The 25,826-nt window shown below is 42.4% G+C and overlaps 2 protein-coding genes across 11 annotated transcripts in view; one reads left to right on the forward strand and one right to left on the reverse strand.

The window, feature by feature from the left end:
• Positions 1 to 7,001: 7,001 nt before the first annotated feature.
• On the reverse strand, positions 7,002 to 18,450 carry DHFR (dihydrofolate reductase). 2 transcript variants are annotated; one of them, XM_027634538.1, is made up of 6 exons: positions 18,303 to 18,450; positions 17,805 to 17,854; positions 16,304 to 16,409; positions 15,308 to 15,434; positions 8,812 to 8,927; positions 7,002 to 7,198 (listed from the first exon to the last, which is right to left on the reverse strand). In XM_027634538.1, the coding sequence occupies exons 1-6, from the start codon at positions 18,386 to 18,388 to the stop codon at positions 7,111 to 7,113; spliced, it is 573 nt and encodes a 190-aa protein (XP_027490339.1). In that variant the 5' UTR covers positions 18,389 to 18,450; the 3' UTR covers positions 7,002 to 7,110. The 2 variants fall into 2 exon arrangements, with proteins under 2 accessions (XP_027490339.1, XP_027490340.1); XM_027634539.1 differs by lacking the exon at positions 18,303 to 18,450 and adding an exon at positions 18,112 to 18,187.
• A 376-nt stretch (positions 18,451 to 18,826) lies between these two features.
• The window catches only part of MSH3 (mutS homolog 3), a 98,376-nt gene continuing 91,376 nt past the window's right edge, over positions 18,827 to 25,826 (forward strand). For 5 of the 9 annotated variants that reach the window (XM_027634522.1, XM_027634523.1, XM_027634520.1 and 2 more), the window contains exons 1-4: positions 19,976 to 20,167; positions 21,341 to 21,464; positions 22,445 to 22,665; positions 25,030 to 25,242. In XM_027634522.1, the coding sequence (XP_027490323.1) occupies positions 20,093 to 20,167; positions 21,341 to 21,464; positions 22,445 to 22,665; positions 25,030 to 25,242 (633 nt within the window). In that variant the 5' untranslated portion in view covers positions 19,976 to 20,092. Of the gene's footprint in view, positions 19,927 to 19,975; positions 20,168 to 21,340; positions 21,465 to 22,444; positions 22,666 to 25,029; positions 25,243 to 25,826 lie in introns of those variants that run through there. The other 4 variants (XM_027634525.1, XM_027634519.1, XM_027634527.1 and 1 more) reach the window with 4 other exon arrangements.

Genomic DNA, 25,826 nt, shown 5'->3' on the forward strand with positions numbered 1-25,826 from the left:
TAAGAGCAGCTCAGCCCAGGTGCTGTTCATCAGGGCCAAGGCCTAACGAGCACTTCTGAGATCACAGTGTGGCTGAGGTGGGTGGGGGTGTCTGCACTGATTCTTGATAAACTGTGCCCAAACATGGACAGGCAAGCCAGTGAAATAGTGAAATTAAAGAACATGCTTAGTTTCCTGGTGGCCAGGTCAGCAACTTGCTAGGACCCCAGGGCTGGACTGCAGAGCTGGAGCCCAGGAGCCTTGTTTTGGGAGCTGAAGCCCCAGGCTGTGCACACCTGAGAGCCTGGACTGCCTCTGCTTGGCACTGCCAGGGTGTCTAAGTGCTACCGACCACAGCAGGGGATATTTCCTGTGCCTTTGGGGATCCTGGGAATCAACTCCTAGCTGCTCCACGTTGTTTGTAGGAAAAAAAAAATAAAAAAGAACAGAAATAGTTTGATTTGATCTGAAAAAAACCCTGGTTTTAGATTTTGCTTCCCAAGGGAAAAAGTAAACATTTTGTCATGTCTGTTTGGCACTGACCAGCCTTAGCCTACAATAGCAAGAACTCATTCAAATGAAGGAGGAGCCATGATTGCTTATAAGTGTAATTACCTATTAATGCACTGGTGTGTAAATTGTTGAACATAGTATAATGTAATATAAGTCATTCTAGTAATTCAATTGCTTTATTATGTATTGGTGCATAAAATTCTTTCCAAAACTGGAAATAAACAGAAAAATATAAAAGCATCATTAATTTTGTTTAGTTGTGGTGACTGAAAAAAACCCAACTAAACCCTGAAATTATTATTAATATTATTATCTACTCATTTGGTACCTTAAATACATTCTAAACCATTATGTACAGAGGCAGATGCTTTTGCTCCAACTGTTTGCAGAGAGAAATGCAGTAATGCTGTAAACAAGAGTGTTCTTAAAAATATTTCTATTAAATGTAACAGGCACAGCTGCTTGCTTGTTAAAAATCTTGAAGGGGATTAGGGTAGTGATGGAGAACCACTAATGGAGAGGTCTAAGAGAGAAGAGCTATCTCTTGTTTCAAACATAATAAGCAAAAGCAAACAGAAGGAATTAGGGCTCTATGAAGTGTCTCACAAAACCTCATGCGTGCAGTGTAAAATGTAGAAAAGTACTTTATTGTTTTGTTTACTTGAGTAATTTCGAGGCATAGCTGGTACTGTACTTTGCTAACAGAGACTGTGGGGTCAATCACACCAGGTGAGACTACTGAGACAGTTTTCTGTCTGGAAAAACATGCTCTCTGAAGTGTTTGGTGGTTTATCGCTGATTGCTCTGATTAAAAAATGGAGTCTGTGTGCGAATTGCACTTGTGATACTTGCTGGAATGACTGGTGACAGAACAGGGGTTCTTCAAACAATTTTACAGAATAAACGTCTAGTTCTGAGGGCACAAGCACTGGCAACGCTGCAGAACACAAGTGCTTTGTTGATGCTGTGAATCAGAGGCTCATGGGATAACCCTCTTTTGCCAGTTCCTACAGTCTGTGAACATTCATTGAGCTTATTCTTTCTCCTAAATATGTTCATAAACTGTTGTTTAGATTACAGCAGAAAGCTGTCTGTACTCTTTGTGACTGTAGGAGTTTCTAAAGTAATATGAGTTACATACTAGAAAAAAGTATTGTAAATTATGCAGTAAAAATGGTGAAACTGCTGTGCAATGAAAGAAAAGGAATCTACATGATTCCATCAGAAAGATAATCATAATTTGATGAAAGACACTGAGAGTCAACACTCTGAAGAAATCAATTTTGACTGACTGAAATAGCAATATGCACAAAAGTACTCAGTGAGAAAAGAACTCCAGAAGAACAGATTGACTTTTTATATGATAAATGACTGAACACACATGAGAAAAAATTTATGTACAATTAATTAGGAAAAAAAATTATTTCTAAACTTAGGTAACTAAATTGATGAGGTTTTCCAGCTAGGACTCCTGATGGGAACAGATCTAAATTTTAACCTTTCTGAGCAGAGCTTAACAAGAGGAGGTAGAGTGATTAAAAGTTCCTTCTTGTACTTGTGAAAATGAACCTTTCTTTCAAGCTGATTTCACAAGAAATCATTTTCAGGAGCTTTTTTTTTGACATGTTTGATGAGTTACTGATATAGCACTGAAAAGCCTAAAAGCTTTTAAAGTGCTCCTTAGTACAACTGAACAAGCTCCAGTGCAATTCAGTGGCCCAATCTATTGTTTGGGATCTCCAGCAAAGGGCTGGTAATCCATGAACTGGTACAGCTGTCCAAAACCAAAGTAAGTGTGCCCAGCAGGGTTTTGTGTGGAAAACGGTGAGTCTGGAGGAAGGATGAACATTAAAACGCTCTGTGTTTTGTGCAAGTGCCCATCTCAATTAAATCAATGACATAACTTATAGCCAGTGGCTTCTATATAATGGTTTGCTTATTGAAAAAGACTGCTTGGCATTAGGAACCAGCACTGGTTCAAGGAAGGAAATGACATTGATGTAGGGTTCCATGGGTAGTGGCCTACCATCCATTTCCTGCCCTCTCAAGTTCTGTATCTTTTTTGTTTTCACAGCAGCCATCACTTAACAAAATATTTGTTTTTATACCTAAAGCTTTCCTTAATTAGGCAAACATCTGATCCCATTTCAAGAAAAACACTTCACCACCACTTCACTGGAAACAAGCACATACTTAAGAGACCTCTATTTGAAATACCTACTTTTCTTGATCAGCACAATTCTCTGAATTTCTGTAAATTTCCAATCCAATGTGACAGCTGAAGAGATGAGGGATAGAATGGAGAGGACCACAGTTTGAGGACTGAAGGTGATACGCAAAAGCTGTAGCCAAGACCACTAAATGATAAAGAGAGCAAGACAAGACTTACAAGAAAAGATAACCTACTTTAACCCACCCAAATTAATTGCAGATGAATAGGCAAGTTTTGCAATGCAGGCTCTTGTCCAAGTCACTTGAAAAAGGTCCTGAAAATGTAACTAGAACAGTACTCTGCCTGAGAGCTTGTCTATTTTTTTTCCAACCATGTCAATTAATCTAACAAAAGCCTTCTTGTATGGATTTTGCTTTGATGTTATGTGAAAGGAGACAGAATGATCTGCAGAGAACAGAGGATAGAATAACCCAGGATCACCCCAGAGCCAGCAGGAAACATGTCCTCACAACTGAAGACACAGGACAGAGCAGGTTTACCCACACACAGTCCTAGAAAGGCATGGTGTCCACAGAGGGAAGAAGGAGAGCACCAGCCTCAGGGCATCGGATGATCTAGAATGGGGCTCTGGCTCTGGGATGTAGTGCAGGCACTTCAGGATAGCAATTCTAGCTGAAGATTTCTGTACGGCTGACAAAGGCAGTCACACAAACACCCAAATCCTGAAAGTCCTTCACTAACAAATTTCCTTTGTCACTGGGTCCTACTGGTGCTAAACCCCGCAGCACTCTGAAAGTGTATCCTTCGTAATTATACAGGGCAAACTAACATGATAAGCCATGCAATCTTTCTAGGAAACATCAATTTCCTCTTCTCAGCTCTTTTCCTGTTTCCACTCTTCTGTTTCAGCACCTGCCTCTTCAGATTTTCTGGTCAGCCTACTTTGACTTTGTTGGCCTCTTTCCTGCAGCCCACCTGGGCAAGCAGTGACAGCTAATCCACACCTGAATAAGGAGGGAACCATCACCTAATTCTGTACTTAACCAAGCCTTTTCACCTAATTTGTCACCTCATTTGCTGCCCTGATGAACACACAACCCACCCCTCAGCTTCTCCCCTGTCCAAATCAGCTGCTGCCTCTCTAGGCTCCTGTCTCCTTCTCTTAGCCTAACTTTTAAATTATTCAGGATTAGTTTGGGTTGAGGTTTAAGTCTTCAGGAAATTAGCCATAGTCTGATGAAGACAACATGATTGTCTGTTCCCCATTAAGATCTCATGTCAAGTGCTCCTGGTGCTCTCCTCAGATAACCTGAATAAGATAATCATTGTAATTTTCCCCTTCCTGTTTTCCCCCTAGTCTTCTGCATAGATACTAACAGTATTCTGTTTGCTAAATTAGGAAACTTATTTTTCAGAGTGTACCTTTCTTTTCTACGGACTGCTGTCCATTGTAGAGATTTGTTGTTGGAATGTTCCCAGTTCTGACCTTGAATACACTGTGGCTGTAAAGCTACTGAAAACATCAGCTTTCTACTGCCAAATGGAAATCACTACCCACTGTCAGATAAGAGATAATGAGTAATAGATAAGCAATAAAAACATTTATGGTTTGTTTTTCACCTTATATGAAGACCCTCTGGTTTTAGCTATCTTGTTAAAACTAGTATTACTCTTGAAAATTAAAATTTTAATCTGTTTAGAACAGTTTGCTCCCGAGAAAGCATGAATGAAGGGGATTAAATTATACCTGTACTAGACTTTTCTTCGTGATTCGTAATTATACTGTCACTCATGATGCTATTCATTGCACTTAGCTGCATGGAACTGGGGAAAAACATGACATTTTCCCCTGTACTAGACATAATGAGAATCTATGGCTTTTCAAGGAATCATTCATCAATGAAGTACAGAGATAAACAAAACATGGTGAAGTTGTATTTAGAACCAAGGATATTTTTTTTGCCTCGAGCCATAGTATAAAATATTCATTTTTCTCTTGGGAAATATAAATGGGGAGGTAGCAGGTGCCAGGTAACCATCCTCAGGAAATAAATCCCTGACAGGAAACAAAACGTATGTGCTTCCTGAGCACACAGACGCACACCTTTCTGCCTCTGTCCATCTTGAAACATCAGCATCTCACCTTGTAGTGTCTGTCAGTGGGGTGAACACACTTATTTTGGACCAAACTTCACTGTAGTCAAATGCATTTTCCTACTTCTCAGCTGGGATCTGTGTATTGAAAAGCTCTGGTACAAAAAGTGCTGTCCAAATGTAATGCTTCTACTAAAACCAAACCAAACAGAAACGCATCTCTTTGGCAGAGAGACACACTGAAGTAGGAAACTCAAAAGTCTGCATTTCCACGAACCACAAATTAACTTAATTTGTTGTCGAATTTGACAAAGGAACATAGTTAAGTGTGGAGAGGACTAAGTCAGTTCACAAACAGTCAAGAGTAACCACTTATGTTCTCAGCAGGCTTGTTTTTGCATTCAGGTTAAGTTCTTTGCAATCAAAATCATTCTACAAAATGAACCGTATCTCCTGCAATGTATGCTTAGGCAGAAATTTTCTAATGGATGTTGGTCTCTGCATCACAGTGTAATCCAACATTGTATGAAGTCTTTTCTTCCATTTCTAATAAATGTCAGTTTTCCTAAACACAGTACTTTGCAAAGTGTTTATGCAGAGCTTTCAACACTGACCTATAACTGGTATGCTTTAAATGCTTTCAGGAAGTTATTCTCTTGCCAGGGTCACTGTGACTTATATTTAAAAAAAACCCCCATGACATCTCCCTGGTAACAGTCTCTTTTCTCCCCTTCAACAATGTGCTGTCAATTTAAAACTCAGGAGACTTCTTCCTGCGTTATGCAAGCATAAACTTGCTTTTATCGATCAATGTAATATCAGCACACATGGAACAAGAAGATCAATGATGGTAAGTACGCACAGTTTCAAAGGAAACAGAGAAAACTGAGACAACCCAGAACAGATGCTGCAAAAATTATCTTTTTTATCAGCTAAGTGTTATAAATTGCTGTGAAAAATTCAGGGGGTGCTCATAGCTGATATTCTAAAGGAACAGCAGCACAAATTATTACACTGGCTGTACTTAATGAAGATGAAACTGGACTAGACTATCTGCTTATAATCTGTATTTGTCAGATAGACTATTCAAAAACACAGTGACAAATTAACTGCATCTTTACTGGTAACAATTGGCAGGGATGTAGGAACACAGACTGTTTAAGGAATCAATGTGTATGTTCTTACACTGTGAGGTGGTGGCGGTCAGAGGCACGGCAACTTTTTATGAGAGGAGCAAAGCCTCACAGGTGTGAAGTGAGCAACATGTTAAAACCTCTTTATCAGACTATACTGGGTTTGTGTGGCCAGGTTTTGGTCCCAGGAGGCTGCAGGGGTGGCTTCTGTGAGGAGCTGCTGGAAGCTTCCCCCATGTACAACCGGCTCTGAGGCACCCCTGCGGCTGGCCAAGGCTGAGCCCATTGGCCATGCAGGCAGCACCTCTGGGGTAAGTTAAGAAGGTAGGGAAAAGCCTGGGGGGAACAACAGCAGTTGCAAGAGGAGTGAGAATGTGAGAGAAGAGTAGACCTGCAGAGCCCCAGGTCGGTGCAGCAGGAGGGGCAGGAGGTGCTCCAGGAGTCAGAGTGGAGGTTACCCTGCAGCCTGTGGTGAGGCAGCTGTGCCCCTATAACCCCTGGGGGCCCATGGGGGTGCTGTGACCCTCATGCAGCCCTGAAGGACCCCACATCAGAGCAGGGGATTCCTGAAGGAAGTTCTGATCCCATGGGAAGCCCTGGTGGAGCAGGCTCCTGGCAGGACCTGTGGCCCCATGGAGAGACGAGCCCACACTGCAGCAGGTTTGGTGGCAGAACTGGGGACCCTGTGGGGACCCACACTGGAGTGGTAAGAAGGATCAGTGCATCCCTCAACAGCTGCCTGAGACTTCCAGGCTCCCTTTCTCTTGTTGGGCTTGGTTATCTTTCCCTCTACACCAACAAACTTCAAAGACTGCTATAAAGGTACACAACAGCCCAGTCAAACTCGGGAGGATTGACTGGACATTTGGAACCACGAGCTACTCAAAACCTTGGTTTCAGTAGAAATGCTCTGACACAGTCTAATGCCTTTCATTAGGGAAGTGTCAGAGATACTGCCATGGATTGTCAGATCAATGCAAGGTCTCATGCAACCTTTGTTATGGAATTGCTCAGACCTACCTCTTCATGCTGCAGACCACCCTTCTATTTCCAGTGCAGGGTGTACAGAGTGTGGGGTGTGTTTTTTGGAATCATTCACTACCAAGCTGTTGTACTATCCGGCACGATTTGTTCTCAAAAATTTAATGTATATTTACACTCAGTAAGACTTCAGGATTTAAAATGCCTACCCTTACACAGAAGTACACAATGCCTCATTTACTTTGTCACAACAGCTTTTTCGTATACTTCAAATTTGTACTGGATCCCATTCTCTTCCTGGATATCAGCAGGGACACCTGGGTACCTGGGGAGAGAGGAGACGAAAAAGCAAAAGCCAAAAAGTAGATAAAAATGTCATGATGATTCACCTGTAATTTATCCAATCAACTAGAAAAGCGAGTTGTTTGGAAAAGGAAATGAAAATACTGTGCTTAGAACAGGTATACTACATAAAAACTGTTTTTAAGAATCATATTAATACTATCTGCAACTTGTACACACATCTTTTATATCAAGAAAGCATACTCTGGTGCAAAACAATCCCCCCATTTTTGGCTTAATCAAAAAATTCCCAACATTTTTATTAAAGTCTCCAACATGTTATTCAAAATGTCTGCCAAGGTACAGAACACTTTGGCGTGTTTTTTTGCTTTGCTTTTCCTCAAATGGTTTAGAAGAAATGTTAAGGACAAGGTTTCTTAAAAGTCTGCAATAGATTCTTAAAGCAGCTGACTGCTACCACAGAAAGAGTTCCTCTATATACCAGATTTTCTAAACCAGTTTTTATTAAGAGACACTTTCAAAAATCTTTTCATCTCCCTGTGACAGAACAAGGATTTTGTATGAGCAATATTGACTTTGAGGGAGAAGTACGTTTTAAATTTTATTTGCTAGGTGTGATGGTGTCAGGTTTCCACTTTAGTGAGGAGATTGCCTCATACTTTATAAATTCATGTTGCAAGGCCAAACTCTGATTTCAGTTCACTGGCCAAAACCAATGTACACCCGAGGAACAGCCACGAGGGAGAGAGGGAGCTTTGGGTCAGACCTCAGGACACGGAAGTGAATGCAGAGCAGCTCAGAATATGCTGGAGTTGGTGACTCATCCTCCTCACCCTTCACCTTGTTTGCCTCTCCTGCATCCCTTTTCCCTAGCTTCCCCAGTGCTGTGCTAATCCACTCCTGGGCCCTCTGAAGAGACCTTCACTCTCCACACTTCAGGTTTCTTCCACTGCTGGTCTGCAACCAGTTGGGAGCCAAAACTATAAAAGGAGGAGGAACAGGTCCTGTCGTTCCTGGCTCTTGAGGCAGGTGTCTGAATTTTTGCTGCCTCCTTACTTCCTATTGGATGTAGTCTTGTTGGAGAGGACATAAAAGCATGACTGGATATGACAACGATAATATAGAAGAAACCACAGTGAATGGCACAAACTCACAGTTTGATGCCTTTCCCTACTATGTTTGTTAGGAATAAGTAATGTTGTCAAGAGAAAAGGAATAATCTTAGAAATCTATAAAGCTCAACTCTCCCTACTGAAAACCATTTCATTTGTCTTTGGCAATTTATCAAAGACTTTCAGAGGCCAAATATTTTTTACTCACAACACACAGAGAGTTACAAAACTTAGTAAATATTTGAGTAATTCTAAATAAAGAAACAGTAAGAAAGGTACTTTTTTTTTTTGAAGCAAACTGACACGTGCAATTCTTTATTGTAAAGATTATGGGAAGGCTGAAGAACACAGTGAGTTCCAAGAACTTCTGTGCAGAGCATGGTGCAAATCCAGCTTGCAAGCAAAGTATGATACTGGGGAAAAAATCACCTCTAACTCAAAACAAATATGGCCTTAATAGGACCCTTGCACATTCAAACTAGGTTAATCTGAAGACAAGCCTCGTAGGCAATTTGATACTTACTCTGTGAGAAGTCTGTAGTCTTTATAGTTAATTTCTGGAAAAAATGTGTCACTTTCAAATTCCTTCAAGATTCTTGTCACAAACAATCGATGATGAATTGGTTTCTCCATTGCTGCCTTTAAAAACAATAGAAACTCAGTCACTATTTTATGCACCACAGGATTTTAGCAAAGCAGGGAAAAAATTACACTCTAAATCTCTTCTTTTAGACTCTGTTCAAGAGCACTTTCTAAAGGGCTAATTTCACCTTGTGTCTGTTCCACCTGGTAAGTGGCAGTAATACCTACTCTGAGTTTGAGTTATCTGATAGAAATTAAGAAAAAAAATTTGAATAGCCCTGTGAAGAGAAAGGAACAGCGTGGCCTAGTTGCAACAAGCAATTTCTGAATCACACCTCTTTGAGAAACAGGAAGGTGGTGGGAGATGCCCTCACCTCAAGGTCGTTTGTTCTGATGTTTAATTAATATCAACACTAAGGATTTGCAGTGTATTTTTAGTCTGCGTTAGTTTGCAATTCCAGAGATCAAACTGCCTATCAGTAGAACTTCAATGTTCGATCTCTGGATTGTGGAAAAGTGATAAAATGCATTGAAACTTTTTAACAACAATGTTTTCAAGCTCCTTGGACAAAAAAAGTTTAAAATGACACTTGTTAGGTGAGTTTGTCACTAAAAGCTTCAGGAGCCAAAAGTTTGAGATATTTTGTCTCCAGATAAGGCTGGAAAGACACCTCTCCCCATACCTTGTGGCATTAAACTAACCTATTAAAAGCTACACTAGTGATGGTGGTTACAATATATTTTTGAAAAGCTTGCAGCCATTCCTCCCTTTCCCTTAAACTGGTAATGAGCAATGCTCTTTGTGGAAGGTGACTCACCATGCAGCAGGCTATTAGGTACTACTTCAGCAAGAACAGGAACCAAGCCATAGCAAATGGAATCCAATAAAAGTAATTGTTGCCACTGCTAAGAGGTTAATTTCTAGAAAAGCCGCCTGATTACTAGACAACAGGTAAAAATGGAAGGGGCAACTCACAACACACCAGCATCCAACAGGACTGAACTGGTATTGGTCCAGCTTCTACACAAATACCAGTATTTTTATTTGTTTAAGTAAGTGTGGCAGGTAAGAAGAGAAACATACACCTGCAAAATGAGAGAAGAATAATAATCTGCTCCACAAACAAAAACATACTGTTTTTTGCAAACGGAGATACTTCTATTCTGTAGTAGAAGAATAAATTGATGTCCTATCCAGCTTTAGGAAGTCAGCTTCAGAAGAACTCTCTACCACCAGGACAGGCCAGGGAAGAGCACACTGATCACAGACGTTGCAAAGAGAACTGAATTTAGTCCAAAGGGACCAGATGGTGACCTCTGTTCCAGGTAAATGGTTTCATTAGATGAGTGAACCAACCAGCTGTGTAACCATCCGCTCATTAATAAAAGAAGTGCAAATGCTTCCTCAGTTGCCAGACTAGCTCTGGAGTCTGTGTGGAGGTGGCCCACAAATAGTAAACAACAAACAGAGAAGAACTTGGGGAAAAGCAAGGGACTCGAGGTGGTTATAACCCATATGTTTCTCCTCAGCAGGTGGGAATGCCCAATGTCATGGCAGAGAGAGTGCAGTGGGCAAGGAGAAACACATTGTAAAGTGACTCCACTTTCCATTTCACAATTTTTCCTATATTGGGATTTAAATAAGCAGTTGAATCACATATAGGCTGACATTCTGACCTGACCTTGGCCTGTACCCATGGCCCTGTCTGGTCACTCCAGGGCTGTGCCTAACTCTGGTAACCTCCATGGGGCCTGATTCTGCCCCATGGACCTTTCTCACCACCTCCAGCCCTAGCTGATGTGTCCCCTGTCATCCCAGTTACTGCCCCTGGGTTCCAGCTCCTTTGGGAGCACCTGGTCCTCCATGTTCTTTCACAGTATCTTCAGATAAGTTAAATTTTGGATCAAACAGGAAGCCTTTTACATGTGGAGCCTATACATGAGCCTGTTTGGCAATAACCGGACTCTGACACTACCTCTGCCAACTACTGCCATGGACCTGGCAGGATGGCAAAGGAGCTTTATCACAACTCTGTCATTTCCGCGGAGATTAAAGTAGTTCCTCAGTGACATTCAATTCACTCTTGCCCTGTCCAGCCCATTCCATGCATTCCTTTTCTTAGGACTGAAGAGAAGTTAGAGGATGAATAGTGCTGAGCTGATGGAATGTTGATGTACTCATTCTACAAACACCATAAGACCATACCAACATAAGTAAATCAACACCTGTGTGTGTTATTTATTCTTTCTTTTAAGACGACTGTATATAATATGTGGCAATGTGCTGGACTCATAGATCCTACTCCTAGGAACAGCCTAATAAAGCCTGAGTGCTGTTTCTAATCAGTCTAAACTACACAGTTTAAATCTAGTTAAAAGAAACTGATATAACTGAGCAGTCTCTGAGCAACCTGGTCTAATGGAAAGTCTCCCTGCCCACGGCAGAAGGTTTGGAATAAGACGGTGTCTGAAGTCCCTTCCAACCTAAACCACTCTGTGATTCTATGACTCCCTTAGGATGTCCCTTAGCACTGTTTTTCAGAGTCAAAGCCAAGACCTGAACTCTCAATCAGGAGACAATACCTCCACACAGAGAGCATCAGTGTCTGAACTCAGAAGAAGATTTGAAATCACAAAACTGTAGAATCACAGAGGTTGGAAAAGACCTCCAAGACCATTGAGTCCAACTGTCACTGAATCTTCCGATTGCTCCCAGTCATCAAGCCTGAGTTGTACTTGGGAACAGTTTTGACATCCATGAACTAAATTTCTTGGGGATGAAACCAAGCCAGGAAATGTGCTTCAGGGATATGTCTGACAAGCTCTAAGAGCTACCAGGGACTCCAGGGCCAGAACCTATGAGTGAGCCACTTCCAGCTAACAAGAAGCACTCACAGGTCAGCAGATAGCCCTCAAACATGAAGTGCTTGCACAAAATCATGAAGTGCCTGTCATTACACAGAACAGCTTTGTAATTGCTGTAACCTACTGACCACTGCTGCGCTGTTCTGCTCCTCCTTCCACACCTACACAACCAACAGCAACCTCAACTCCTTCTGCAACTCAGGAGATCCCGAGCAGTGCAGAGGATCCACAGAGTGTGTCACCATGCTAACATCCAAAGAAATTAAGCTTGTAAACCTGTGCTGTGAGTAGTCCAAAAGCTTCCCTGGAGGCATCAGTACTGCCCTCACCCTGCAGTTGGGCAGGTGCTGACCTGGCACAACTCCCTGGGTGAGGTCAGGTCAGGCTGGTGTTTCAGTGCGAAGGTGTCTGGGCTGAGCACGAGGCACAGAGGGGATGCACTGTTTCAGGTGAGGCAGGTGCTCAGATGTCCTGAATGACCCACACTAAGGGTGTGGGAAACCAAAGGCAGCAAAGGCCTGGAAGATCATGTTCATGTTCCCTGCTCACACCATCTACAGAAACAAGGCTGGTAGGACTGCTCCTGGGAGCTGGGAGACAACAGCCCTGGCCACGGGGGACCTCCCCAAGCCAAACTGATCAGAAGGCGCTAAGGTTGGGAGCTGTGTTAAAAGGCTCCACAGGGCAATAGGCCACCCTCTTGTCTGGCAATGGCGGCTGCTGCTGCTGTAGCTCTTGACAGATGTCCTCAGTTGTGCACCCTCATATTCAAATATGTTTTGCATCTACTCCTCATTCCCCAGAATCCCACACCAGTGGGATGTCATCATCAGACCCAGTGGGATGTCTCCAGACCCAATGGGATGTCACCAGCCTAAGTTCACTGTGCCAAGGATCACAGACCAAACAGGGCAGAGCATCCCCAGTGAGGACCCCAAGAATCCCCCCACGTTCCTACTCATCCTTCAACATCCATATCAGCCCCTGACAGGCTGCCGAAGCAGCCCACCCCAAAGTTAAGTGCCAGGGGTGTGTTCCCTTCCGTAGCGAACTCAACTTAAAGATGTCTGTGCACTAAGGAGTTAGCAATCCACAGAACAACTATCCTGAACACACTAGGCCGGTGCTGTGCATATTCCTTGCCCATTGGATCAGACAGAGAGCTGTAACAGAGGAGCCTTGAGGCACCTTCCCCTTGGAACTAGTGATTGTACCAACTGCATGTCCTTGATCTAAAAGGACAGCAAGAAGCTCTCATGTGAACATCCTTCCTGTTTGACAGCAGAAATGATGAATAGACCCATTATCCTGTAAGAAAATCCTATAACAGCTTGAATAACCAAAATGGGATAGCCCTTTATATGGACAAGGCTCATACTAATAAACACAATCAGTTCTAAACCTTTGAGCCACACAAAGCAGTAAGATCAAAATAATGCTTTAAACCCAAATACCTGTAACTACCAAATAAAATTATTCACTTCAATTACCAATTGTTATTTTACTTCCCACACATTTGTACAAAGTATAACAGAAATACTCTTATGAAACCCTTTGTGCATCTTTAATACAGGCACTACAAAAATGACCTGCAGTTTTGGTAGAGGTGTGTGTTTTCCATCAAACCCTTCTAGTTAAGATCACAAGCCTAGTTTGAATGCAGGAATCTGTATAAAACTGTTAAGATTTCTCTCTAATGAATTAATATTTCCTTTCAAATATCCTGAGCAGATATCCTGAGCTTGCAAGGGGGAAAACAGCTGAAATTTCAGAATTCAAGACCAGTTTGGGTTGGAAGGGACCTTAAAGCCCATCCAGTTCCACCCCCTGCCACAGGCAGGCACACCTTCCACTATCTCAGGTTGCTCCAAGCCCTGTCCAATCTGGCCTTGAACACTTCCAGGGATAGGGCAGCCACAGCTTCTCTGGGCAACCTGTGCCAGGGCCTCATCACCTTGACAGTGAACAACTCCTTCCCAATATCCCATCTAACCCTGCCCTCTGGCAGTGGAAAGCCGTTCTCCCTTGTCCCGTCCCTCCAGGCCCTTGTCCAAAGTCCCTCTCCAGCTCTCCTGGAGCCCCTTTAGGCACTTGAAGGGGCTCTGAGGTCTCCCCAGAGCCTTCTCTTCTCCAGGCTGAACATCTTCAGTTCTTTCAATGCTTTTCCATGTCCAGGGTAACCAGATCTCCTATTACCCTAAGACATATTTCCTTACACTGACCAGCACAAATAGTATGTTCCAAGTTACTCTTGGTCAAAGCTTCCAATTTATAATCTAAGTATTGGTGATTAAGAGTCTAAAAAATTACATTATTCTCTACCAAATATCAGCCAGACACTGGAAAAATAGTTAAAATACAAGTCTACAAGACAGGTGCTCCTGGAAGGAGAAGCAAAAACAATCATTCTCTACAGCACTAGATAAGCCTGTGGCTGTTGCAGGAAAGGGGTAAATGGTTCTGCTCACACTTGCATCCTGCAGAACTACTGTCAGAGGCTCTTGCTGGGCAGCTGTGCCCACTGTGAAGAGAAGCTGTCTCCACAAATTCCCTGCTTGGAAGCAGACTGAGAGTGAAGGACAGATTACTTCTATAGGATAATAGCTGATTATAGACTGAATGCATTTGCAATATCAAATACATGATGTCTACTTCACCACACTCAGAAGTGATTATAAAACAGAAATTAAAAAAAGGGAATAAAGAAACAACAGTGTTTTACAGGCTATTTATACATGTACTTCATTTTTCTCACAGCTTTAGCAATATCTAAATACTTCACTTTTTTTACTGTAAAAGATGCATTCCAAAGACACAAAGAGGTTCGTGAAAGGCAAAAACTGCAGAGGCAAGAAATACCAGAAAATGTATTTTCCTGTCCCACACAAGGCATAGTATCAGCCCCCATTTGCTACTAGGAGCTTGACAGCACTGTCATCATACATCTGAAGTCCCAGTGCCAAACAACAAGTGGACAGTAAAGGATACTAGAACTGTTTCCTTCACTACTAAAAAAATAATTGCTTTACAGTTCTTAACAATTCAATTACTAATCCAGAGACTGGGAGCAGTAGGGACATCTGGCTGTTGGATGGGAAAGCAGAGTGAGTGCAACCTCTCGTCATATGATTATCTCCTCTTACTGCTGACACCATCAGCTGGCAGCTCTCTCTAAACCCTCTTTTCTCACCTGTATACATGCAAAAAGGGTCATACTCTGGCTAAAAATGCTGGACCATTTTTCTTTTTTTTTCATATCCTTTGCAGAGTCAGTCAGCACCCTTGGTAAAATAAACATAGCAATCGTGGTTTTGGCTGAAAAACCGAGCAATTTAGATATTTAAAATAAAGCTCTCAAAAGCACAACAACTGTATGGCAGTGGCCCACTGGCAAGACCAACATTTGGTTACTTGGACAGGTATTTTAAACTCGAGAGCTGAAATCTCACTTTCCAAGACTTGCTCTGTTAGAATCACTGCAGTTTGCACTTCCTAATGCAGAATTAACAGGGACTTGAGCCACTCTCATCCCACCAGAGAGAACGAGTAACTCAGGAGTAGGCTGAATGTACCTTGTAAACTGAAGTGCCTCCAACGATCCAAACCATGTCTACTTTACTTTTTAGCTCTGGTGAATCCAAAAGAGCTAAAGCATCATCCAGACTTTTGGAAAGATAATGTGCTCCTTTCGGGGCTTCCCTAGAAAAAAGCAAAGTTTTATCACTAAATAATTAGAAGGCAATTCATTGTGATCATCAATACAATCTAGAGACACAATGTGTTTGGCTGAATTCACAAACAACTAAATGTAATTGTTTTGAAATGCCTGTTATTGCCAATCTATGTTAGAATTCTCATCTGACTGCAAGTTTATCAGATTTCAGCTTCATTGTAACTTAAGAGGCTTTATAAATTATAGATCTGAAATTTTATAACATGTTTTCGAAAAAGCATAACAGAGGAATTTACATATATAAATTAAATAAATTACAGATAATATAGAAATTTTTACCTGAATTCCAAAACATTAATATTTCATTCAATAAAAATAGTTGAAAAGCCCCTATTCACTGCCCGCCCACATGATCAGCTGCAAACCCACCAACATCCTCCAAAACAATAAACCACTCTAAGTGGACATTTTTGTTTAATAATATTTGGGTAACTGCGGGTGACGCATTCAAGATGAGAGCTCTGAAAAAGGGCAGTTCATCCACAAATCCTAATAAAAATAAGCTTCAAAAAAGGGATTAAGAGCCACCAATCTAAGCAGGAACTAGAGAAATGCAGTTGAACACGAGTCAGAAAAACTATGGACAACTGTCAAATGGTTTGTGAGTAGAGCTAGAAGTTTTACTTACAATGCAAAGTAATGACAATTACTTGTAAATTAATAAAAAAAAAATTAAAGGTAAAGTAGTTATAACACTCAGGACAAAGAGCAGAAATTCGTTCTAACCAAATACCAGAAATGATACATTTGGAATTACTGTATGTTGATTTGCTAGAGGTATTTTTAGGTGCAGAATTTTTATTTGTTTTACAGGCCTATTATTCATCATACTTACTTGAGCTCCCTGCTGAGCACAATATTAATTCTGTCTTTTAGAGGACGGTTCTTCTCAGGAATGGAGAACCAGGTTTTTTTACCCATTATCAGTGCATTCTGTTTACCTGAGTATGAGAGGAAACATTTACTTAAGTTTACTGTTTAGTGACAATGGTGGACTTCCCCTTCTAAACTTGATGACAGCAGTTAACAAAAGCACAAGCTTAGGCCCCGGTCACTAACCAGTCACATGTTTGTGGCCTCAAGGCATTGTCAGTCAGCTGACACCAATGCAGTCTCATATAAACTCATAACATTTTTTAGAAGAACCAGCAAAATTAAATCTAAAGCTGAAGGGTATCAGGTGTTCAATCATATTCTAAAAATTCACCTATAATTTCTGACCAAACCCAAGCATTCATAACCTCATATACAGACCTTTTTTTATAAAATTACCTCTTATATACATTCCTAAGAAGAGAAAGGTTTCTCTTTATGAGGAAATGGAGTTGTCAGAAAAATAAACACAGAGGCTGAGAGTCAAAGGTGACATCCCTGCTGTGAAGATTTATGGTAGCATAATCCATTAAGAAGCCTGGTTATGAAGCAACTTACCTACCTAACACCTAAGGTCACAACTTATCAAAAGATCTGCAGGCAGGATGGAGCAAAATTTTTCTTTTTAATTGTATTTTAAATATTTTTTTTTTGATCAGAGGTTATTTGTGCCAGGTAAGATTCAACTTGCAGACATTTAAAAAGACTTAAAATTGTGTTCTTTTTTTTTTAAAGTTGCAATGGGATGAATGAGGTCTCCAAAACACAAATAAAATCCTTCCTTAAGACTGTTGAAAAATGAGATTAGACATTCCTTGTGGATTATGGAACAGACCTTTAAGTCAGAAAATGGAATAGGTCAACTAATCAAAACAGGGGAACATATTAGGCTGACCAGGAGTTTTAACAGGAGCATGAATAAAAAAAAATAGGAAGGAGTGACCACGTTGGGAAATGTTTGCAGTATGGCTGCTGTGTATTATCAGCAGGGTTACGGTATTCTGGCATATGGGGATGGCTCAGCACTCAGAAAACGAAACAAAATTACATCAGAAAGGTCAGAGGCTTGGAATAAATGACCAAGGCTGAGCTACAGCAAACAAGTTAGATAAGCTAAAACAGCCTGAAAAAAACAAACCATCTCTGCTAGTTAATCAGCATGTGAAAACCTTTCCATTTTTAACATGGAGTTTCAGGGAAAGATGTTTTAGGTAAACTTGAGGTGAAGTTTTCTACTCTTTTGGGGAAACAGGACTTGGGAATCCTTTTCATTAACAGATCACCTGCACCCCCAAAACATCTGAATCATCTCATGTCTTCATCTGATCCGAACGATTTCCCAAGGGATGAAGTACAGGGGAGGCTTGAGAGGGCAGGTGGTGTGCAGAAATAAGGCTGGTAATCCAGGGAAATGTAAAATCCCCAGTTTTCCGTGCCTGACACTACACACAGCTCCACATTACCTTCCACATGAGACGTGGTAGTCATTCTCTGGAAGTACTTGTACTCATTCCTGGCGAGAAAACATGAAGAAGGTTACAATGTGGTTTAAGAATGCAGTATCTAATTTCTAATACTTTTTGGCAATTTCTCTAACTAAAAAAAAAGAAAAAAAAAAAGAAAGAAAAAACCCCAAACATAAAGCGGGTTCTGCTGGTGCCCGGGGAGGAGAGGCTAGACAGAGCCTGGGCCGATGCCATGGCCGAGGCGGGACCTTTGTCCTCGGTTGCAGGAGGGACAACCCACGCCATGGCGTGAAGACGAACCCACCCGAAACCCCAACCTCGCCATCCCGCCATCGCCGCGCTTTCCCGCCTCGCCGAGCATCGCCCTCCCGGACTACAACTCCCGGCGCACCCCACGCGGCCCCGCAGCGCCCGGCGGCAATGGTGCGGCGCAGAGCACGCCGGAAGCTGTAGGCCGCCCGCCGTCACTCTCGCCCGGCGGCGGCGCGGCCGTACCTGAGGGGTGGCCAGGGCAGCCGCCCGTCCTTTCCGATGCCCATGTTCTGGCTCACGGCCACGATGGAGTTGAGCGAGCGCGCCATGGCGGCGCCGTGAGGGCCGAGCGGGGCAGCGCCGGGGCGGGCGGGCTGGACGGGGGCGGGCGGAGCGGCCCCATCCGGCGGGAGGCGGTGCCGGGCCCAGCCGGGCCATGGTGCCGAGGGGGCGGCGGGAGCGCGGCGGGGTCAGGCGGCAGCTCGTGCTCAGCAGGTTTTTCGGCGCGGCGGCGACCGGCGGCGAGCTCGGCTCCGCCCGGAACACGGTGACCGGCCAGGGCAGGGAGGGACGGACGGGCGGGCAGGCAGGACAGAGGTTCCTACAGGCGAGGGACCGACCGCAGCACCTGTGTGACGCGGGCACTCTGAGGGCATCCTCAGACAAAGGAAAGACAAGGAGCTGCTGGAGAGGGTCAGAGGCCACAGAGGTGATGAGGGGTCTGGAGCTGGGCCTGGTTAGTCTAGAGAGAAGACTGAGAAGGGATCCCATCAGTCCACACCAATATCCCCAAGGGGTGTCAGAGGATGGTCCCAGACTCTGTTCAGTGGTGCCCCAGCGACAGGACAAGGAGCAATGACCATAAAATGAAACACAACAAGTTCTCCCTCAACATGAGGCAGAACTTCTTTCCATGGAGGTGGCAAAGCCCGGAAAAGCTGCCCAGGGAGGGTGTGGAGTCTCCCTGTCTGGAGACATCCCAAACCCACTTGGACATGTCCCTTTGTCCCCTGCTGCAGGTGACCCTCCCTGAGCAGGGGGTTGGGCTGCGTGATCTCCAGAGGACCCTTCCAACCCCAACCATTCTGTGATCCAGGATGTCCCATTTTGCAGGAACTGGAGCTCAGCAAAGGTTTGATGAGCTGGTCAGGGCCAGGGTGCTGGTCCATGTCACTGGGGCTTTGCTCCCATATTGGATCGCTGGCACAGGCTGTGCCTCCTGGTGTTGCAAAATGTGGAATATGTAGAGATTATCTTAAATCAGGATGTTCTTTGATGTTTGATCTTTGTATTGTTTCCTGATCAACAAGGAAGGAGACCTGGTCAGTGGGACAGGCAGCAGCTGCATCCCTTAGGGAAGGACATCCTGGAACCAACAAGCATTCAGGGTGAAATAAAGATATTGATGTGTGCCTATGTACACATTGCTAATTGGCAAAATGCTCAAGGTCTGCGTATCCTGTGGCTGAACTGTGTTCATTATAATACTAAAACCCACATCTACAGGCCAAAAAAGACTCAGCCCAAGTGCAGACCCTTCCCCTGAGCACATGTAGAAGTTGGCTGGCGTTGTGTAACTTATATGCAAATGACTAATCGATCCTGATAGAGGGGCTGTGCTTGGGAAGTTACTAATTCTGGATTTCTATGTATAAATGATGGCACAGAAAGTCCAGTTGTTGTGCTGGATTTGTGGAACACACTGCTAACCCGTGGCCTGTGAAGTTCTGAAATAAATATTCAGTGTCTCTCAGGTGTGTAATTATTGGCTTGTTGCACACCAGATGACAAATCAGATTTTGTGGACAACTCTGGCAGGTAGCAGGCTGAGCTCATGGCCCAGGTGATGGAGCTCAGGCAACTCCAGGTAGGTCTGCTGTTGGGTGCAAGGCCAAAAGAGCCTGCAATGATCCAGCAGCCTCTTTGTATCACCACTGGTTAAAAACTGCTATCTCTTAGGAACTGGTTTTCATGCTGAGTTTATGTTTTCCAGTCTTCCTGTAGTTAAAATTTCCAGCCCCTTGTAGCCCAGGATGGTCGTTTGCTTTTTCCACCTGTGTGTCAAGGCAACTTTTTTGGTTACCTTTGGTCCAAACGCATTTTTAAAGGTGTGATTGCGGCTTTCTGCCCATGCAGAGAAAGCTTCCTAATTAGTGTTTATTTGGTGGTATTTAACAGTGGATTCAGAAGCTTTGCTACTTATGTGGGCTGTACATATGGATAGGTTATATAGACATTATGAACTTGGTTGGTGGGGGTGGAGCTCCTGCTTAGTTGTAAGGAAATTGAAATTCCTCAATTAAACGCTCTGAGATTACCATATGAAATGTGGCTGCAGGCAGCTGAAAGCATCTGCTGTGTGCTTATCTGTGAAGTGTTTATATGTTGTTGGAACTGTAAGTTACTTCTTTATATTTAGTCAAACTTCTTGCATGCTGTTAAGCAATAGATCACTGATGAAACAGCATAAATTGACGAATTTTTGGTTTACATAGTGTTCAAAGTGCACGTGTCAAAAGACATCTAAGGAGTAGTGGTTGACAGTGCTGTATTTTGTACAAACCCAGGTGCTTACAAGTAGTTTAGGAAAACCTTTTTAAGCCTGGACTGATACTTGTAGGATGGTGTGGAGCAAATGGAGGTGATCCCATCATCTCTAGGATTCAGTCCGTAGGGAATGATGCCTCTTGGGGGTGAACAGCCAGTATCTGGCAAAGAGAGAACTCTGGACTGTGGGAGTGAGGATTTGCAGAAGAGCTCTGGTTCAGGCACAGGCGGTGGCTGTGGTGTTGTGGGAAAGTCTGTTAAATACTGGTTCAGTTCTCTGCCACAGAAGTAGCTTTAAGCTGCCTTTTGAAGCCACAATAGCTGCAGGTGTTTTTTTTATAGCACAACAGCCAACCTGATCACAAGATGTACTGTTCCTCTTCCTCTTGTAGCCTCAAGTGCTAGAAGAACTGTTTTATAAACAAAACATGTAGATAGGTAAAATAGTTAGGAATTTTGTATATGGTAAATTATTTTCATAGAATCACAGAAGGGTTTGGTTGGAAACGACCTTAAAGCTCATCTCCTTCCATACATCATCATGGGCAGGGACACCTCCAAATGGACCAGGTTGCTCCAAGCCCTGTCCAGCCTGGCCTTGGACACTTCCAGGGATGGGTTATTCAATAATTTTGTGTTGTCTCTTTGTGAAATGCTTGGTTGCGTTATTGTCTTTCTTAGAGGATGGCAAAGAGAAAAAGGAACTGAACTTCTTTGTGTAATTTATGTTTCAGGCTTCTGAATGTGGCACAAAAAGGAGCACATCAACTGAAGGCAATGAACCTTGTGAAAAGAAGCCCAAGGCACAACAAATCACTCTAGAAGATATCTGTAACCCACTGAAGACTCAGGATAAAAGTGAGTTGACTGTAAACCAACCTCCAAGCATTGACAGCTAGTAAATAGTTTGTCATTGTCAAATGTGAAAAAAGTGTCTCGGTACTTCGGGAAGTGTCCCTTGAGTGTAAGGTGCAACTCTGAAGAGCCATAATGAGCGTACTCCTGAACTGTTCAAGAACCTTTCTGTGGCACAGGAGCTAGGAATTTGAGCCTTGCGCCAGAATTACTTTGCAAATTCCCTTCAGCTCACTCAGCTTTAACAGGTTGTTCAGTCAGTGAAGTCCAGATGTCCAGGCAGAAATGGTGCAACTTTCCTTCCTGTGTTGGTTTAACAGTCTTGTTCTGAAGCACAACTGACACTTGAGAGCTCTGTAGAGCCTGGTCTGTAACGGGTGTACCCAAAGGCTACCCTGAAGTAAATTCTCACCTGGGAAACAACAGCCACTCCTTTGTCTTGAGAATGCCTGAGTTCCATCTGGCTTTGAACCAAGAGTTTAATAAAATAATACTGGTACAAAAACAAATGGGTGTATATACAGTTCATTGCACTTCATTTAAAAGAATTAGCCTCCTAAGTTTTTTAAAGTGGGAACTATATTCAGTTTTGTCGGTGCAATGGTTTGAAGTACCACTAAGACACTACCAAGTAGCAATACTGCTAAAACCTGGACTGACAAAAATTCTACTTGATTTCCAGTATTCTTGACTAAATTAGTGGCTTTGTAGTTACCAGCCCAGAAAATAGTTGTGTGTCTTTTCCCATGTATGACCAAGCACACAAGTGAGGAATACTGGTTTTCCAGGGAGATAATCAAGCTGTTTCCATGCATGACTCTTGTCAGTCTGGGAGAAATATTACAATGGGAGAGGAGAAGGAATGTAGAGAAGAGAGAGATGGAGCAAAATGGTTTTGTTCTGTGCTTACTGATGTTATTCTAACAGACATTCTGCTTTAGAAAATAAGTTGCTAATGTTTTTGTTGTGTATTTTTACTGAAGAAGAACCTCAGAAGCATGAAAAGCCCTGTATATGTTTGCAAACTCTAGACAGACTGAGAGAATTCAGCAGTGATTCAGACCAGCGGTGTACCAGAATCCAGGATGGTTTTCAGGAGAAAGAGTCCGAGAGTTTGAAAAAATGTCCCAGTATTACTGGGAGAAGTTCAGAATTGAAGATCCCTCTTCCGTCTTGGGACACTGACCCAAAGGTTGCTCAGAAGGTATGCAGAGCTGTGGTCTGTGGTGTGTAGATTGCTTGTTGTGGTTTAAAAAAGCAAGTTTTGGCAGAAGCTTTGTGTTTTTGTGTTCTGTCATGAAATAGTGCAGCAGAACCCGACAGACCCCACAGACCCTGCTTTCCTGAAGCTCTTCTTGTAGTGAACAGGATGCATCTTTAGCTCTTCAGTAATACCACTGAAAAACAGCAGTAATGAGAGCAGAGACACTGGTAGTGTATCTTGTGATTGAGTGAAGCTGTAATATCGTAATAACGCATGTTCAGTTGGTAGTTGGCTCATCTTTCTTTCAATTCTACCAATTTTGATGTGGGATGTCAAATTTCTACCAGTCTTTCTTTACATAAATATTAGAAATATTGCTGAGATGTAGCCTAATCCAGTGGCTGGTAAATCTGACTACTAGAGATACCACTGCTTTTTCATCTGCAGAAGATATGGGTAGCACGCATGAAAAGTTATCATTATTATATGTATTATGCAAGTCAATAAGACTGAGGTAATAGTACTTTGTAAGAGTTGTAGTATTTTGCTTCTTCTTTAATTATGGGTCTAATTAACTTTAGTTAATTCGTTGTTTTAGGTGTCAGGTCCTAAAAGGTATCTCCTGGCTTATTGTGGCAACTGCTCTTTAGTGAAGTTTTATATCTGACTCTTTGAGGGAAGGAGGTTGTATGGAAGGTTATACAGTTGATTTTAACCCTCCCTGAAGCTCATGAACTTAATCTGGGGGTGTCTGGTTTGTGTGTGAGCTCAAAATGCTGAAGTGAACAGCTTGTGGCAAGAGATTTCTGTTGTGATAAGGGATTGAGCTTATGTAGATGTGGTCCCTTGGAGAACACAGAAAACTGATTCATGGGCTGGCCTGCCTTCTTGGAGCAGCTCATTTTATATGTTTGTATCTTGATTTTTTCCAGCAGTTTTAACCTGCTTATGTAAGTGATTTTCCTCTAAATCCCTCAAGCTGCTAACTTACAACCATTTCAGTGATTCAACTTCTCTCTCTGCTTTTACTTCTTTTGCTTCCTTTCATGACCTTTATTCATGTCATTGTCGCTACGATTTCCCCTAAAATGAGACAAGGTCTTCCTGCTGGGCTGGCACAGACCTTGGGTTGAGGACTGCTGGGTGCTTGGGCTCAGGGTTTTGCAGTAGAGGCATCTGAGCTCCTGGGGCCACCCAAGTTCTGGTGCAGCTTTATTTGTCCTGGGCTGTGCTGTCTTGCTGGATGGTGTGCAATTCTGGAAATTTTGCAGTTAAAGTGTTCTTTTTCCCTGATTGTTCTCTGACTGCAGTCTTTGTACATTCCTATGACCCAGAGTGTATGATTTAAGTCGTCTCTGTATTTCTTCTGAGTTATCACAGCTGCGAAGCAGTCTGTTCACTTGGTTGCTTGTCATCTGGATGGGACGCTTGCTAGAAATGGAAGTCTGATGGATTTATTTGCAGATACAGAATTTTGCAGCACAACCTAATGAATTGTGTTTTGAATGATCATGGGCTTTAAAAACCTGTGGAGGGTGTTGTGTTAGTATTTTTTTTTTTGAACAAATTTTATTGGTACTTGATATTGTGATATGAGTGAGGAAGAACTTCACTGTAAGTGAAAAATGCCTTATCAATGTTGTTCACTGCACTAATGAAAGACTGAACCCATCACCTTGTTGACGACACAGAACAATGCTGATTTGTAGACCTGAAGTTGCTTGAGAAGAGTAGGCTGCATAATGTCATTGTGAATGGTAAATTGCTGAGAGACTGGGCTGCTCAAAGTCTTACGTGTTAAGGATTTTAGAAACTGTAGTATAGATTTTTTGTGTATAAATTATTTTGGAAGGTTTGCTGAACTTACATAATAAGGGCATACTGGAGAATAAATATAGTTTTGGTGGTTGAGACAGTGAACTGAGACTCAAACTGTTTTATTTCTGGGTTTACTGTGGATTTTTGGAACATCATTAATCTCTCTACACTGGAGTTTCTTACTGTAAATTGGAGTGGTTATTTTAATGTCTGGCCAGTTTGGACTGCCCAGTCTTTGCAGCCTGCATGGCTCTTGATCTGTGTTTTGAGAACTTACGATACAATAAGACATATGATTTCACCTGAGATGTCTGAGGATTGTTGTAAAGCAAGTCAACTAACTTTGACTTTCATGACTTTTTAATTCCTTTTAATTCCAAATAAACTGCGTTGTGTATATCCTACTTAAGTAGTTTTGCTGCAGCTCTTTGGGCTATTTAATGCAGGAAGAGTCTTTAGCTCTGTGGTCAATATAAGCCAAGGTATATGGGGGCAGTTGATTTGTGTGATGATTCCTAACTGTACTTTTCCATCCTTTATTTACAGGAGGAGGTACGATGTGATCTTAGTCAGTTTTCTGCATCTCTTAAGTCCTATGAAAATACTCAGAATGCTTTGGATACAAATCTTAATAAAAGAACCAAAAGCATTTACACTCCATTAGAACTTCAGTTCATAGAAATGAAGAAACAGTATAAAGATGCTGTTTTGTGTGTGGAATGTGGATACAAATACCGCTTCTTTGGAGAAGATGCAGAGGTAATTTTTGCCAGGGTTATGCAAAAATTGTTGCATTGTACTGGTGTCCTACTCGATCTATGACTACTTCCAGAAGAGAGGTTTCTTTGTGGGTGCTTCTGATACTTGAAATCAAGGTGAAAAAATCTCTACATGCTTAAACTTTTTGCCAAAATAGGCTTTATTATTTTGTAATTGGATGGTAGTGCTTGCTGTCTTGCATGCTGAGAATTTAAGGTGAGTTCCCAGAATAATTACTTGTCAGAGTTAAAACTGAAAAACTCTCAGAAGTGAATTGGCTTAAAACTCTACCAGGAGTATTTCAGTTTGGAAGACAGTGGAACAAGTACTGTAAAAAGAGATGAACATAGCAAGTATAGTCTGGATGCAGAGGGTATTTTGAATGCGTGTTCAGATGTGGCACCTGCACATGCCAGATCCGTAGGAACTGGAAAAGACTTGATAAAAACATAATTTTGAAGTGATGGTTCATTAATGGTTTATAATGTTGGGGGATTTGTTTTGTGATGTGTCCCAAAGTCTTTGCTGCCAGCCGTTGATTGGTACTATTTCCACACTCGAGACCAGTGAGAAATGTTGCTTAG

This window comes from Corapipo altera, unplaced genomic scaffold, assembly GCF_003945725.1.
Source record: "Corapipo altera isolate COAL_440 unplaced genomic scaffold, ASM394572v1 61411, whole genome shotgun sequence".
NCBI lineage: Eukaryota > Metazoa > Chordata > Aves > Passeriformes > Pipridae > Corapipo > Corapipo altera.

Bases quoted from the DNA above. Each gene is read 5' to 3' on its own strand.
- DHFR (XM_027634538.1), bottom strand. From the start codon at position 18,388: ATGGCGCGCTCGCTCAACTCCATCGTGGCCGTGAGCCAGAACATGGGC. The intron at 15,435-16,303 runs GTAAGTATGATG...GCTTTTTTCTAG, and splicing joins GTGCTCAGCAGGGAGCTCAA to GGAAGCCCCGAAAGGAGCAC. The intron at 7,199-8,811 runs GTAAGTATCAAA...CTCTCTCCCCAG, and splicing joins GACTACAGACTTCTCACAGA to GTACCCAGGTGTCCCTGCTG.